The 12,290-nt window shown below is 41.0% G+C and overlaps 1 protein-coding gene across 1 annotated transcript in view; it reads left to right on the top strand.

Annotated features, from left to right (window-relative positions):
* MCTP2 (multiple C2 and transmembrane domain containing 2) overlaps positions 1–9,281 on the top strand; it is a 121,192-nt gene extending 111,911 nt beyond the window's left edge. Inside the window, exons 22-24 of the mRNA XM_074880573.1 lie at positions 2,163–2,272; positions 4,591–4,688; positions 6,966–9,281. Coding sequence (XP_074736674.1) covers positions 2,163–2,272; positions 4,591–4,688; positions 6,966–7,034 — 277 coding nt within the window. The 3' untranslated portion in view covers positions 7,035–9,281. The remainder of the gene's footprint in view (positions 1–2,162; positions 2,273–4,590; positions 4,689–6,965) is intronic.
* Positions 9,282–12,290: the final 3,009 nt, after the last annotated feature.

The raw sequence follows: 12,290 nt of genomic DNA, 5'->3' as shown, positions 1-12,290 counted from the left end.
GAGCAGAGAAGAAGCCATGTGCTTTGCTGATGTAGCTCTCACATTCACCTGTTTTCCCAGATTTCTGGTCTTGTCTGTCTGTGATGGGGTGGGGAGTCATGATGCCATGCAATGGAAAACGTAGCTTGAAGATGTGGGTATAGAAGTATCAGGCGTGATTTCCTTCATGGAAAGGAGGTAGCAATAGAGGGTTGGTGTTGCCTTTCCCACGCCCTCCCCGCCCTGGCCTGGTTACAGGGGTTACCAGTCACTTCTTTCCCTGCCCAACGCGTTTATGTTCTTCTCTCGTTACCATTTTGAGCTGTCTGCTTCCTGCTGATGCCACAAGGAAGCCCAAAGGGGATTTTCTGGGTCTGGTTGCAAGGGGAGGCAGATAGGATATTCCTGACCTTACAAAGGAGGGAGGTGAAGAGCCTAAAAAAAAAATCCCACACACAAACTTTTGTAACCCAATCTTTATTGGAGCTTAATTGACCCACATTGTTTTCTGTTTTGAACACAAAGTGATGGTTTGTGATCAAGCCACTCTAATGAGGATCTGGGTTCAAGCTAAAAATACAGCAAACGCATGTGCTGTGGTTCCATGCCGGACACCCCAGCTGGGGTGGAAGTGGCCCAAAGATGTATTCCAGTCTATGAACAGGGCAGTGTTCTGCCCAGCTGCATGGCAGGAAGACTCAGAGTGCTTAAACACTATTAGTTCTTGTATTCATCTTGGTAACAATGGTCTTAAAGAACACATTGGGTATTAATGTGGATCCCCGATGTAATTTCAGAAGAATTCCATTGTAACTCAACAGTAATGTACCATTAAAAAATTGCCACCAAAGTTTTTCTGTAAGTGACAGACTGAATTGTGCTACAGTTTCCGTCTATCACTCTAGTTATACAATCGTAGGGAGTTTTAATAGTTTAACTGAATTGAGCTGTTTTGCTATTTTTTTTACTTTAACTTAAGCTACGTTGATTGATAATGATGGGTCCTCTCCCACCTATCTTTACTTAATATTTAATACATCTATTGAAGCTTAAAAGTAATTCTTTTAGCATCCTATTAATTTTATCTGTCAAGGGAAGTTAGTCTTATTTTATAACCTGATAAGTGGTCCACGTTGATTCTCTTTTCTTCCTACTCCCCATCATCATGATGTGATGAAGTTAGCAGGCAGATTGTGTGAAGCAGAGATGCCCAGATCTTTAAATCCACCTATGAACTAATTGACATTCATGTAGTCCAGATATCTCAATGTTTGGTGCATGCTGTAGAGACGTATCTTACAAGGGCACACTTCAGAGGTGTGTTAGCAGTAGCTGCTCACCTTAAGTCCATTGTGGGCTTACAGATGAGTGGTCTGAGTGAAAGACAGTCCTGTTTTGTGCTACAATGCTGCAAAAATCTGAATGACTTTGGTGACTGAGCCTCTTGAGAGTGCTCCCCTTGGGAGGTTGGTGGTGTGCAGAAGCTCGGACTGCTACTAGCATACTATAGCATACCCAGGACAGCCTTCTATATGCAGTGTAGTAAGGAATTGTTGAGAACATAATGAAATAAAAGCAAATAGATCAATAATGTGAGATTTATATAGAATGTTAATCCCTAATAATATACAGAGAAATTACTTTAACGGCTCTTTTAAGGTTTAGCATCAGTCATAATTAACCTATTCCAAGTTATTGTCGGGGTTGAGTCTGGCTACCTGCCACATTTGTCGTGCGCTGACACACATTCCATGTCATCTCCGCTGTGGCCCACTGGAGCCAGCTCAGATGGCTTGCACCTGCGGCTTGTCCTCGTCTCCAGATCAGATAATCCGCCCATGAATAATGGAGAGCTGACCAGTGAGCAGAGATGTGTAACAAGTGCGACACATATAAGAAGAAACAAAAACAACTCACTACATGCCTAACAACTTCACTGAGCTCCCCAGAGGGTATCTTCTCTTTCCTTATCATGATATCTGCCTCTCAGATATCTCCCTTAATCTGTTATAGCATCCAGATGCAGGAATCTGCTTATCCACCTTCCAAAGGATCTGCAATTTACAGTGCATTTGAATGCCAGCAAGTGCTGCAAAGAGGTCATTAAATTATTATTGGGTAGCAGAGTACAAGCATTGTCCCAAAGCAGAAACATTGAGAAGGATTATTGTTTTTCTTTACAGCACATTCAACTGGACTGTGCCTTTCCTCTCTGTCCTGGCCTGCTTGATCCTGGCAGCAGCAACAGTCGTTTTGTATTTTATACCACTGAGGTATATTGTTTTAATCTGGGGTAAGTACTCCACCATGTCTCATTTGCATGCAATAAATATAATATATATCTACAGAACGAAATCAAACAAGCCTTAAACGACCTATTACACAGACAATCAAGTGCTGTTGCTTGGAGGTGAATAAATATGCTATGAACTTCTTTAAATTACCATTTTTCCCTTCCTGGGTGATCCGATGATCTGTTTTTCTTAGGACTCTCTAAGTTTCTGACAGCACCACAAGACCACCATTAACCTAGAGAAGCTACTTCAGTATTATTATTATTTACAGGAGAGTAATTAACTTCCTGGTTCTGGAGCCCCCCATTTGGGAAATGGTAGGGAGTGGACAAGATGTGTTTGAAGAGCTGGACCGTGGAGGCCTGGACCCTGGGAGCCTTTTGGGTCTTTACTCCTCTGCAATCAGGAGGAGCAGTGTGCCCAGTACAATTGTCCAATGGGAGGCACTGAGCATCTGCTTGAGTCAGGGGTCAGAGAGAATTTGTATGAAGCTGCATCATGAGGTAAAAGAGCAGCTTTTGAAAAGAAAAACTTTGCTAGTGCTGTTTTGAAGAGTAAGATGGCCTTTCACAAAAGGAGGTGGCATTCCAGCTGCTGAAGACTTTCTTCATCTCAAAATGGCCTTCTATCTTATTTAGGGTGATAGCTTTTATATCAGCCTTGAGGTACAATGGCTGAGAGAACATAGTGCAGGTAATCCTCACCAAACCACTGAAACTCAGCCCCGGTGTGGCTCTGGGCTGTAGGGACCCCCTGTCACCCTTCCAGGGCTGAGCCATCTGCTGCTGTCTTGGCTCTCCTGGATGCAGAAAAGGGAGGGAATGAGAAGGTGGCAGTACAAAAAGCCACTCTTGGGCAAAAAATAAATGAAATAAAGGATAAAATCAAACAAAAAAAAGGGCAAAAGGGAAGGAGAGAAATTGCTAGGAGTAAAAAGTTCTGTAACAAAATATTGTTGTTCTTGTATGGAAGACATGGTGAGTACATGAAAACTATACATCCATTCAACATCATCTAGACTGACAGGGCCTTCAAATATGATACATGTTAAACAACTACCCTGTGGCAAGGCCTCAAAAGACCTTATGGTATTTTCTGTTTTTTAAAAATCAGGTACACAGAAAACTGTGTTGGCATTTTGCTACAAGTACATGGCTTAAAAGCTGAATCTCAAATGTGAACCAGGTACATTTCAGAGAGAAGGCTGGAGCAGCCATCATATTTGAAATCACTTTCAGGGAAACTACTATGAGATTTTGGACAGGGGCATGATGGAATTGTATGCTGGTATTATGATCCTCAGAGGCAACCAGCATTTGAATTTCTTTGCTATTCTTTAAAATAGGTTAGCTGATTTTCTTTGCCTAGTGATCCTTTGCTCTTCTACCACACTTCTACGTAGCTGCACTATTAGTTGCTATTTCTCAGTGGGGAATTGGTGGCAGTAGGGTGTTAAGTGGCTGCATTGGCACAAGGGGAGAGCTGAGAAGGGTGCTCAGGTCTCTCGCTTTCTCATCCTGGTCCATGCAATAGAGATGGCACTAGCTGAGGGCTGTTCATCACTCCCTTTCTTCAAAGGTAGGAGAAGACTTCATGAACTCCACAATAATATGAACATTACACTCTTGAGGATCTTCTGTCCAGACTAGGGACCACCTGATGGTTGAAGCATCACTAAGTCCATGGGGATGGGAAGCACTGTTGCTGCATTTAATAAACCAAATTTTTTACTCTTAAGATCAAAATTAAGTAAACCTTGTGATAAGTTTTTACAGTTTCCCACCACATCATAATATGGCCAGTTTGTCAAATCTAGTTCTGCAAAGAGAGGATAAGCTATGAGACATGATGGGGAAGGGAAGCTTTCATTTTCAGAAGAAATGGAAGGAAGAAAGCCTTTATCCTGCCCAATTATTTCCAGGGCCCTCCAGTTCCCTGGGCAAGAAGAGAGGGAATGTCTTTGGTCATGTAGAATAGCAGATTTAGCAGCAGTCTCGTCTGCAAATTTGTGCATTCTCCCCACAATATCCCCCAGAATGAATGCATGCTGCAATTTGTGTTTGCCATGTTGTTGTCAACAGATGATCCCCAAAGTTGAGAAATACCTTTTTAAATAATGCCTTCTACTTCCTCCAGGAGGCACTTGTGAATGATTCCACATGACAGGGATCATGTGCGTGGCTTTAAGTCTGAGGCACTGTTTTCACACTAATTTTTACTTGTGAATTCCTCTTTCCTTTTTCACCTTGCCTGAACAATTTAGGAGGGAGGGAGTAGAAAAGAGTTGTATTATTTTGTTTGCTTTTTTTTTTCCTAGGCATAAATAAATTTACTAAGAAGCTTAGAAATCCCTATGCCATCGACAATAATGAGCTACTAGATTTCCTCTCCAGGGTACCATCTGATGTTCAAAAGGTAGGTAATGAATGGCCACCGCCAACAGAGGCAACAAGCGGCACTGAGAGCGGCTGGGTGCTCTGCTTGGGGAATATGATGCCAGTGCACTTTTGAATAACAGAGATAAGGAATTGGGGAAAATCCACAAAGGGGGGTGGGGGGCAGGGTGTTAGAAGAGAGGGGAGCCAAAATCCTTTGTCAAAAGGATAAAATGATTGCAGAAAAATTATCCTGAAAAGACCTACTTAAAAATGATCTGGAAAATCACCCAGCATGGTTACCGAAGTATGGTTTCTGTCACCTTTCTGCTCCGGTATTTGTATGGAGGGAAGAGAAAAATAGTCTCTTTGATAGAGATAACCATCCAAAAGGATTTGCTGAATTCTCCCTTTTCTCAAGGGGGGAGGGGAAGGGCATTATTTCTGTGACTTTGTGCTTGCTGTGTATTTTTTCACATCAGCTGTCCCTCAAAATTCTTCCTCCCTACCCACCTTGAGCTCCAGGCCTCTCTTGGACAATGCTCTGTTCATCTTTTTCTTTAAAGAAAGCCTCGAGATGTGTATAAAATACTCTGTGGTTGATCAGATCAATCTTCTACCATTATGGAATTATAAGTTTTAATCTAACCAAAATCTATTCTCCCTCAATTTCAGTCAAGTCTCATCTCTTCTCCTATTTCTTTTAAACAACAACACTGTCTTCAGTAATCTTGCCTATCTTCCTGGAAATTATTTGAACAATAAGTCCTTTAGAATGTCAAGATCTGTTTATTTCTCTTGGAGGAAGGGAAATAGTCTCGCTGGGTAACGAAGCCACACAATATAAAGGATTCTTTCTTTTGTTTTAATCAACTGGAATCTGTGTCCTCGGGCCCTGATCCTGATGCCCTGGATCCCACTGACATTGTACCTTCCTTTGTGAATTGTGGTACTTTCACAGTGAGGTGCTACTCACTGAGACTAAGGGGATCACAATCTCGCCTATAGTGATTTTACTCTGTTGGAGACAGAAAAATAATTGCCCACATGCAGTGTCGAGGCATCTGGTAGAAGGAAGGTTGCAAGAGGCTTCTGGTGACCTTTATCTCAAGAGGCCACCAGATTGGTTGGTGGCAGCACTAATAACTTGAGAGGAATCTCACCATAGACTGGTGGGAGGAAAAAAGCTAAACAGAAGTGATCATAGAGATATTAAGCTTCAGTGTATTTTTATTTTTTGTCATTGCTCTTCTAGAGCACACTGGATTTGCAGTGATGGTTTGCATATGCCCTTTTAGTGTTTATGTTTAAAGATAAGCTGCTTTTCTATTTATGCTTTATTTAACATTTACATTTATAACATTTCCTTGAGTGGTTTCTATCATTTTGGGATCCTTTGAGCTCTCCAAGGAAAATGATAACCATTTTCTATGGGAGGAATGATAAAGGCTCCTAGGATGGGAGAAACCTTCTCAGAGTTTTCCTCTAGTGCTAAAAATAGTGAGCCTGTGGACAGCCACACGCTCTAGTGAAAAGTCATCCATGGCAGCTCCAAAGCCCCTTTGTCTGCTTCGTTTTACATGCTACCAATGCATCATCATTTCAGTGTGGTACTGCTGTGAGTTAGAAATTAACTCTGTACATTAGCCATTTACAACCCACACATGTTAGACAAAAGACAGAGGAGTGAAAAAGATAGCACGTTCTGCAAAGGTTTCCCCATGATTTCAGTGGGAATACTCTTCTGTAGCACAACAGACAATTTGGAGATTACACCATCCTTGTCAGTTTATCGCATATGTTTTAACCATTATATTGTATATGAAATTGTTTTGAAAGGTGGAGGCAGCTTTGTCCAGGTTCTGTTTGGGAAAATGTTTTCCTTTTCTGAAATGTCAGCATCCCAAGGTCTGTGTACAGTTTTGACAACTGTCATCTTACTGCATATTGGGATCCACTTGAATTGAAACTCCTGAAAGAAGTTTATTAAACTTACAGGTTAATGCCAGAACGATAAGAAAAACAGCTCCCAAACCAAAACAAACCCAAAAGATGTAGCCTACATTGCTGAAATCAGGTAGAACCCCATGTATCTCATTAGAAAAATCTGCTTTTAATATTTTCGTTTCAAGAAATGATGCATGACTTCTCAAATCCTTCCTGCAATTAATCCCCCATGTTCCTGTGTTTAGAAAATGATTCATTACTTTTGAACCTTCCTTAGTTTCCCTTGGTTTGTCCTCAGGGAGCCATTAACACACACTGTAGTGAGCTAGAGTTACCTAACTGCAAACGTCATGTCTATTTGTTTTTACAGGTGCAGCATGCTGAATTGAAACCATACAGCAGCTCCAGCCCCATTAGGAAGAAGTGGAGTGCGCTGTAGGATGCAGCGCGATTTCAGAATGCAGCATCTCCCTCCGTCACCGTATGCGTGCACACGCGCTTCCCCCCTCCTCCTCTTCTTGCTTCAGAACAACACTATAATCACTGCCACAGACTCTTTTTTTAAGACATGGTTTTTGATAAACACCTATCTTGGGTTGTCTTTTTGGGTTGTCTTTTCAGCATGGAGTCATAGCCCAAAAGAGAGCAAGGTGGAACATATAAACTAGTTTGTGGGATGGGGAGGAGAATGGGAGAGGATGGTGCAACTGCACCTTTTTTTTTTTTTTTTTTCCTTCAATTGCAGGGGCAAGGCTGGATGTGGCAGCACTCCCTGTTTTATGTAGGAAGAGATAATTCCGCTTAGTGTAGCGGATCAGCTGAGCTGATGTGAGGAGATGCTCTGAACCAGTTTTTAACATATCCAACAGATTTACATTAAGATATGAAAGCTATTCTTTTCTGAGTTAAATCACTGTGCCTAGAAAGGCTTAAGCTCTGAATTAACGAGTCTTTGATACCCATCTTCTGTTCAAGCAGTGTACATTTTAAAAAGTTTTTTATCATAATTAGCAGAAAGAGCTAGGAGCTCCAACAGTATCTCAATATTTCATCCAGCACTTGTGGGTTTTTTCTTTTTCCTTTTTTTTTTTCTTCTTTTTTTAAAGCCCACCCTGTGGTTAACTCTTTGCATACTGGAATCATCGGAGATCCATTGCTGGCAATGGATGCATGAGAACCTTCTGCCTTGAAAGGATTAAGAGACTGTAGAAAAGCCTAGCTCACTGACCTGAAAAGACTTTGTTGACTTGCCTTTTATAATTCCATCTCATCAGATATTTACAGCATAGCTGTTGTTTTCCTGTCTAAATCCAGAGGGGTCAACACTACAGAGCCAAGAGAAAAAACACTTACAGCCTTAAAGAAACATGTGCTTGTGCAGAAAGAGAAGAAGGTGCCCAAAGACATGGTTGTGCAATAGTGTGTAGGCTTTGGTCCACCACTGATGTCTTGTTGCAGTCTTTCCTGGTGGCTCACAAAGAGAGGACCGGAAGGTGAAGTCGTATGGAAACTGAGCAATGAAGAGACAGAAGGACAGACCCCATTTTCTGTTCCAAGAAGAATGTGATTTCTCGCTTGCTTACCAGTCTTTCAGTTATTGTGCTTTTGCTTTATATAATTCAGATAACCAGCCTTATTAATTTTGTTTGACTGGGGAAACTTAAACACAGAATCATACATAAACCTGTTTAATTTGGTGAGAGTGTAGCCCTCGGTCCTTTAGGTGCTGTAGGACGTTGTGGGAGCAACTTGCCACTACCACGAGTCATTGGTATCACGGGAGCTAGATTTGCTTCTTGTGATTCCCAGGCAGTGCTTACCACCAGCATCCCCTGGGGTAATTCACAGTACAAAGAAATAGAGAATCACAAGAGACAGGTTTCTTTCTAACAAAAGAAGACTTTGGAAGTCATCTAATTAAAGGTAAAACAGGTAAAACCTTGCTTATGGATCAGCGATCCAAATGGAGTCATGCCGTGTGGTTCAGTAATGCAATCTTGTGGGCCTGTTGTGTCAATTTGAAGAAGGAAAACTAACACCACAGTATCTTGCACTGGATTATTAGCCAGATTCAGTGATTTTTCAATAAGTTTATTTTTCAGAGTAACAAGCCCCACTGTGCCTTTGAATAAGGAGAGGCACATTTTCATAGACTTGATTGGATGAAGAATGTATTTTTCTCATGCAAAGCTGTGTGTAGCTGCAAATGGAAAGATAGAAAAAAGATCATCCTGGTTTAAAAAGCCACAAAAACGCCTCTTTGTGTGCACGTGTGCTTGTGTGCCCATGCATATACAGAGTTGTGTATATAAAGAGTACATGTATAATGTATTTATAGGCAAGTGTGTGTGGGAAAATGGGTGAATATACAGATTTAAAAACCTTGAAAATGTTTATGAAAAATGCCAAAGATTCTAAAGCTTATCATCTTGCGTCTGTTCTTCTTCATTTTGTATCTTTCCCGGCATGTGTCTCTGGCTGAGCCAGATCTCTGCATGATTTGATTTACTTCAAGTTAATGAAGCTGGTTGGAAAGAGCCTTGTAGAAATTACAAAATCTCCAGTAAATCTCCTTCTTGTACATACAATAGATGTCCATGGACCCCTTTTGTTAAACCAGTTTCTCAATCTTCTGTGTAAACAATGCCTCATTGTCTCGCTTTAAACTATCATCTGGTTTATCATACTGTAGTCTTGTCATTTTGTAAGGACCAAAGTCAGACATATTTAAGCAGGCATGTGAGATCTGATCATTGATTTGAATGAAAACATTCAACTGCAGGAAAAATTGTTTATTTATTCAGAAGTTGGGGCTGATACTTTAATTGCTGGGGGTTTTTTTTTCCTATAGATTTTTTCACGTGGAACTGATTTCTGTTCAGGAGACAGGGTGATGTCTTTTTTTTTTTTTTTGGTGTAGATATGTTGTGTTTCAGAATAACTTGTATTAAATTGTTATGCTGGAGATATACCAAATGAAGGGGTTTGGATGGTCCAGTACCTATATATATTGTAATGAGCTCTTTGTTTTGATAAAGGCTGTTTGAAATGCAATAAACAGTTGAGGTTAAGCTGATGCTTTTAATTTATCTGAATTAGGAGATATGTTTCCCATTCTTTGCAAAATGCTTACTGTGCTATAATATTTAGTATCTGACTAGGTAAGCAAGTATATCACTTGACAGTGCAATGTAACAATTAGTGCCGGAGGTTATTTGAAACGGCGACTGTGCTGCAGGAAGAGCTGAGGTAAAGCCTTACCCCACCTGCTTACAATGATTTAGTGGGATTTCCTAGGCCCTACCTAAAGGAATGGAGGGTTATGTGCATTTACTGCACACTCCAATAATCAAACTCTTTATTCAGATTTTTCATTTGATTCTTAAAGCAAGAATATTAGTTGATATATATCTCTCTGTGTGTCTATTTGCCCACGCAAATGATCAGTTTTTACATTGTTAATCTGTTCTGTGTATAGCATGGAAATTATAAATTTACATTTTTAATTTAAGGTAGTCATTTCAGTGCAACAATATGTACATTTGCAGTCTAAAGTTTCTAAGACCCAAAGGCATTCAGAAATATAAATCTAACTCTGGGTCTTTTGGATGACTGTGGATTACAGAATCATGGATATATTGGAATATGACTAAACATGTCCACTAACTGTACAGTGTGTAAATAACTGGATTTGACATATATGTGCAAATGCAATATGTACTCATGTTTGCCCAAACATAAGCTGCTGCTGCAGGTTGGTTTCTTGAATAATCAGGAATAGGACTGAGGACTGAGCTCCCCTATGGATCACTGTCAGTAAAACTCAGTCACTGAAACGCACCTTGTGGAAAGCAAGCAAGCAACTGAATAAAGCGAAGTCAGTGGAAATGTCACGCACCTTTCTTTTTTTTCTTAACCTTCAGGCGTAGCCATTCCTCTCTCTGCTCTTCCCCCTTAGTCCTCTCCAGAGCCACCTGCCAAGTGGTGGAGAGCTCAGGCTCAGCCCCGCTGAGCTGGGGCTCGCACTGGGGAGCACTGCCCGGCAGAGCAGCCACCCTGCGCCCCTTTGTGTGCGGAAGGGAGAGTACTGTCCCCTAAAAATTAGAGTGGCTGCTGCAAATTCACTGCCTGGGATAAGAGTACTAACAACTCCCTGAATTGGGCTGTCCCACTGGAAAGCAGAGATTGCCATTTAATTTCCTGTACTCTACATGGGGCTACATTTTATTTATTTTTTTAATTTGGAGGGCCTGATCCTGCAGGCATTGGAACTGAAGTTATTTTCCCATCAGACTGGTAAGTTCAAACCAGGAAGGAATTTGGTGGCTCTGATGTGTTAAGAAAAAAAATTGACAAAATACATTCTAATCAAACCTTAACCTTTAGATTCTTCATCCTTTAAACTAAACTGATAGACTGTTTGGGAAATGTTAGCTTTGACTTTAGAGACTATGGCATGTGTTAGAAGTGAATCCTGTTCTGACTTAATATTGTACGTGTATTTTATCTGTAAAGCTACATGTGTCAGGGCCCTGGTGCATCTACCCCTTCAAATCACACAGGAACATGATAAGAATATCTGCTCTTTATCATCCTTAAAGTTAGCGACTCAGAAGGAAGCTGAGATCCTACAAATGATTGTTAATCTGCTGATTGCAGATGGAGTGTTTAATCATTCTCAAATTGGGGTAAGTTAAGACAGGTGAAATTCCATCATTTTGGGACATCTGTCTGACAGTTTATCAGTGGGGAAGACCCTCAGCAGCAACAGTAATTATACAGTTCAATGAAGGTGAGCAAAAGTTATGTTTATGATTAATGTAAATATTTACAAGCAATTAGAAATAATGTTGAAGTGAAAAAACAACCTCTTGAGATGATATAATTTTAATTACCCTTCTCTGTGATGTTTTGACTTAAAACAGTGCAGCATTTCAAGAGAATTTAGAAGGTCATTTTGCTCTGAATAAGAGACATGCTCACCTGACATAAGTCGTGAAACTGAGCATGGGGAAGCAGGAGGTGGCATTCAGGTCTTGGTGTTTGCAACAGCAACAGCACCTGGGCAGGCAGGAGTTCAAGTTCTCAGCGTGGCTTTAACCTGAAGGCTGGTGATTCTTGTTAAATTTTACGTGGAGGAACGTTGCCAATTGATTCCTGCATGTTAGATTGAACACCTGCAATTTCCCTTGTGGCTGAACAAGATGATACACCTCTTATAGCGGAAGAAAGTAAGAGCTGGAAGACATGCTGGTGTAAAGTTCATTTGCACCGATGTCCTAGTGCAAGCAGCCTTCTAATCTCTTGAGGACTTCCTTGCAGAAGGAAGGTAGGACAAGCTCATAGACTGGGCATATACATCTGGTTCTGGGTCTTCCAGAGCCAACCATGGTCAGATTTAGACGGTCAACGGATTGTGCCTCACACCAGTGATCCTTGGCTGCTGGAATGGCTCCATGAAGCCACGTGCTTAGCTAGTACATTTAAAGAGTGGTCTTCAGTCCATGAAGGAAGGACAAGGCACTGGCTTCAATGATTTGAGGGGTAGATGGATGGGTATGAGTAGGGAACCCATGCTAGGGACTGCTTCCCCGGCAGACTAGGGACTGCTTAGCTAAGGATTTCCTGATTTGTTGTGATCAAATTTCTAGCAGATGAATGAAGAATTTTTCTGCTCTTCAATCTCTGCATTTTT

Source organism: Strix uralensis, chromosome 11 (assembly GCF_047716275.1).
Source record: "Strix uralensis isolate ZFMK-TIS-50842 chromosome 11, bStrUra1, whole genome shotgun sequence".
Classification (NCBI taxonomy): Eukaryota; Metazoa; Chordata; class Aves; order Strigiformes; family Strigidae; genus Strix; species Strix uralensis.
Note: the sequence above shows the minus strand (reverse complement) of the source record. Positions and strands in the feature narration are given on the sequence as shown.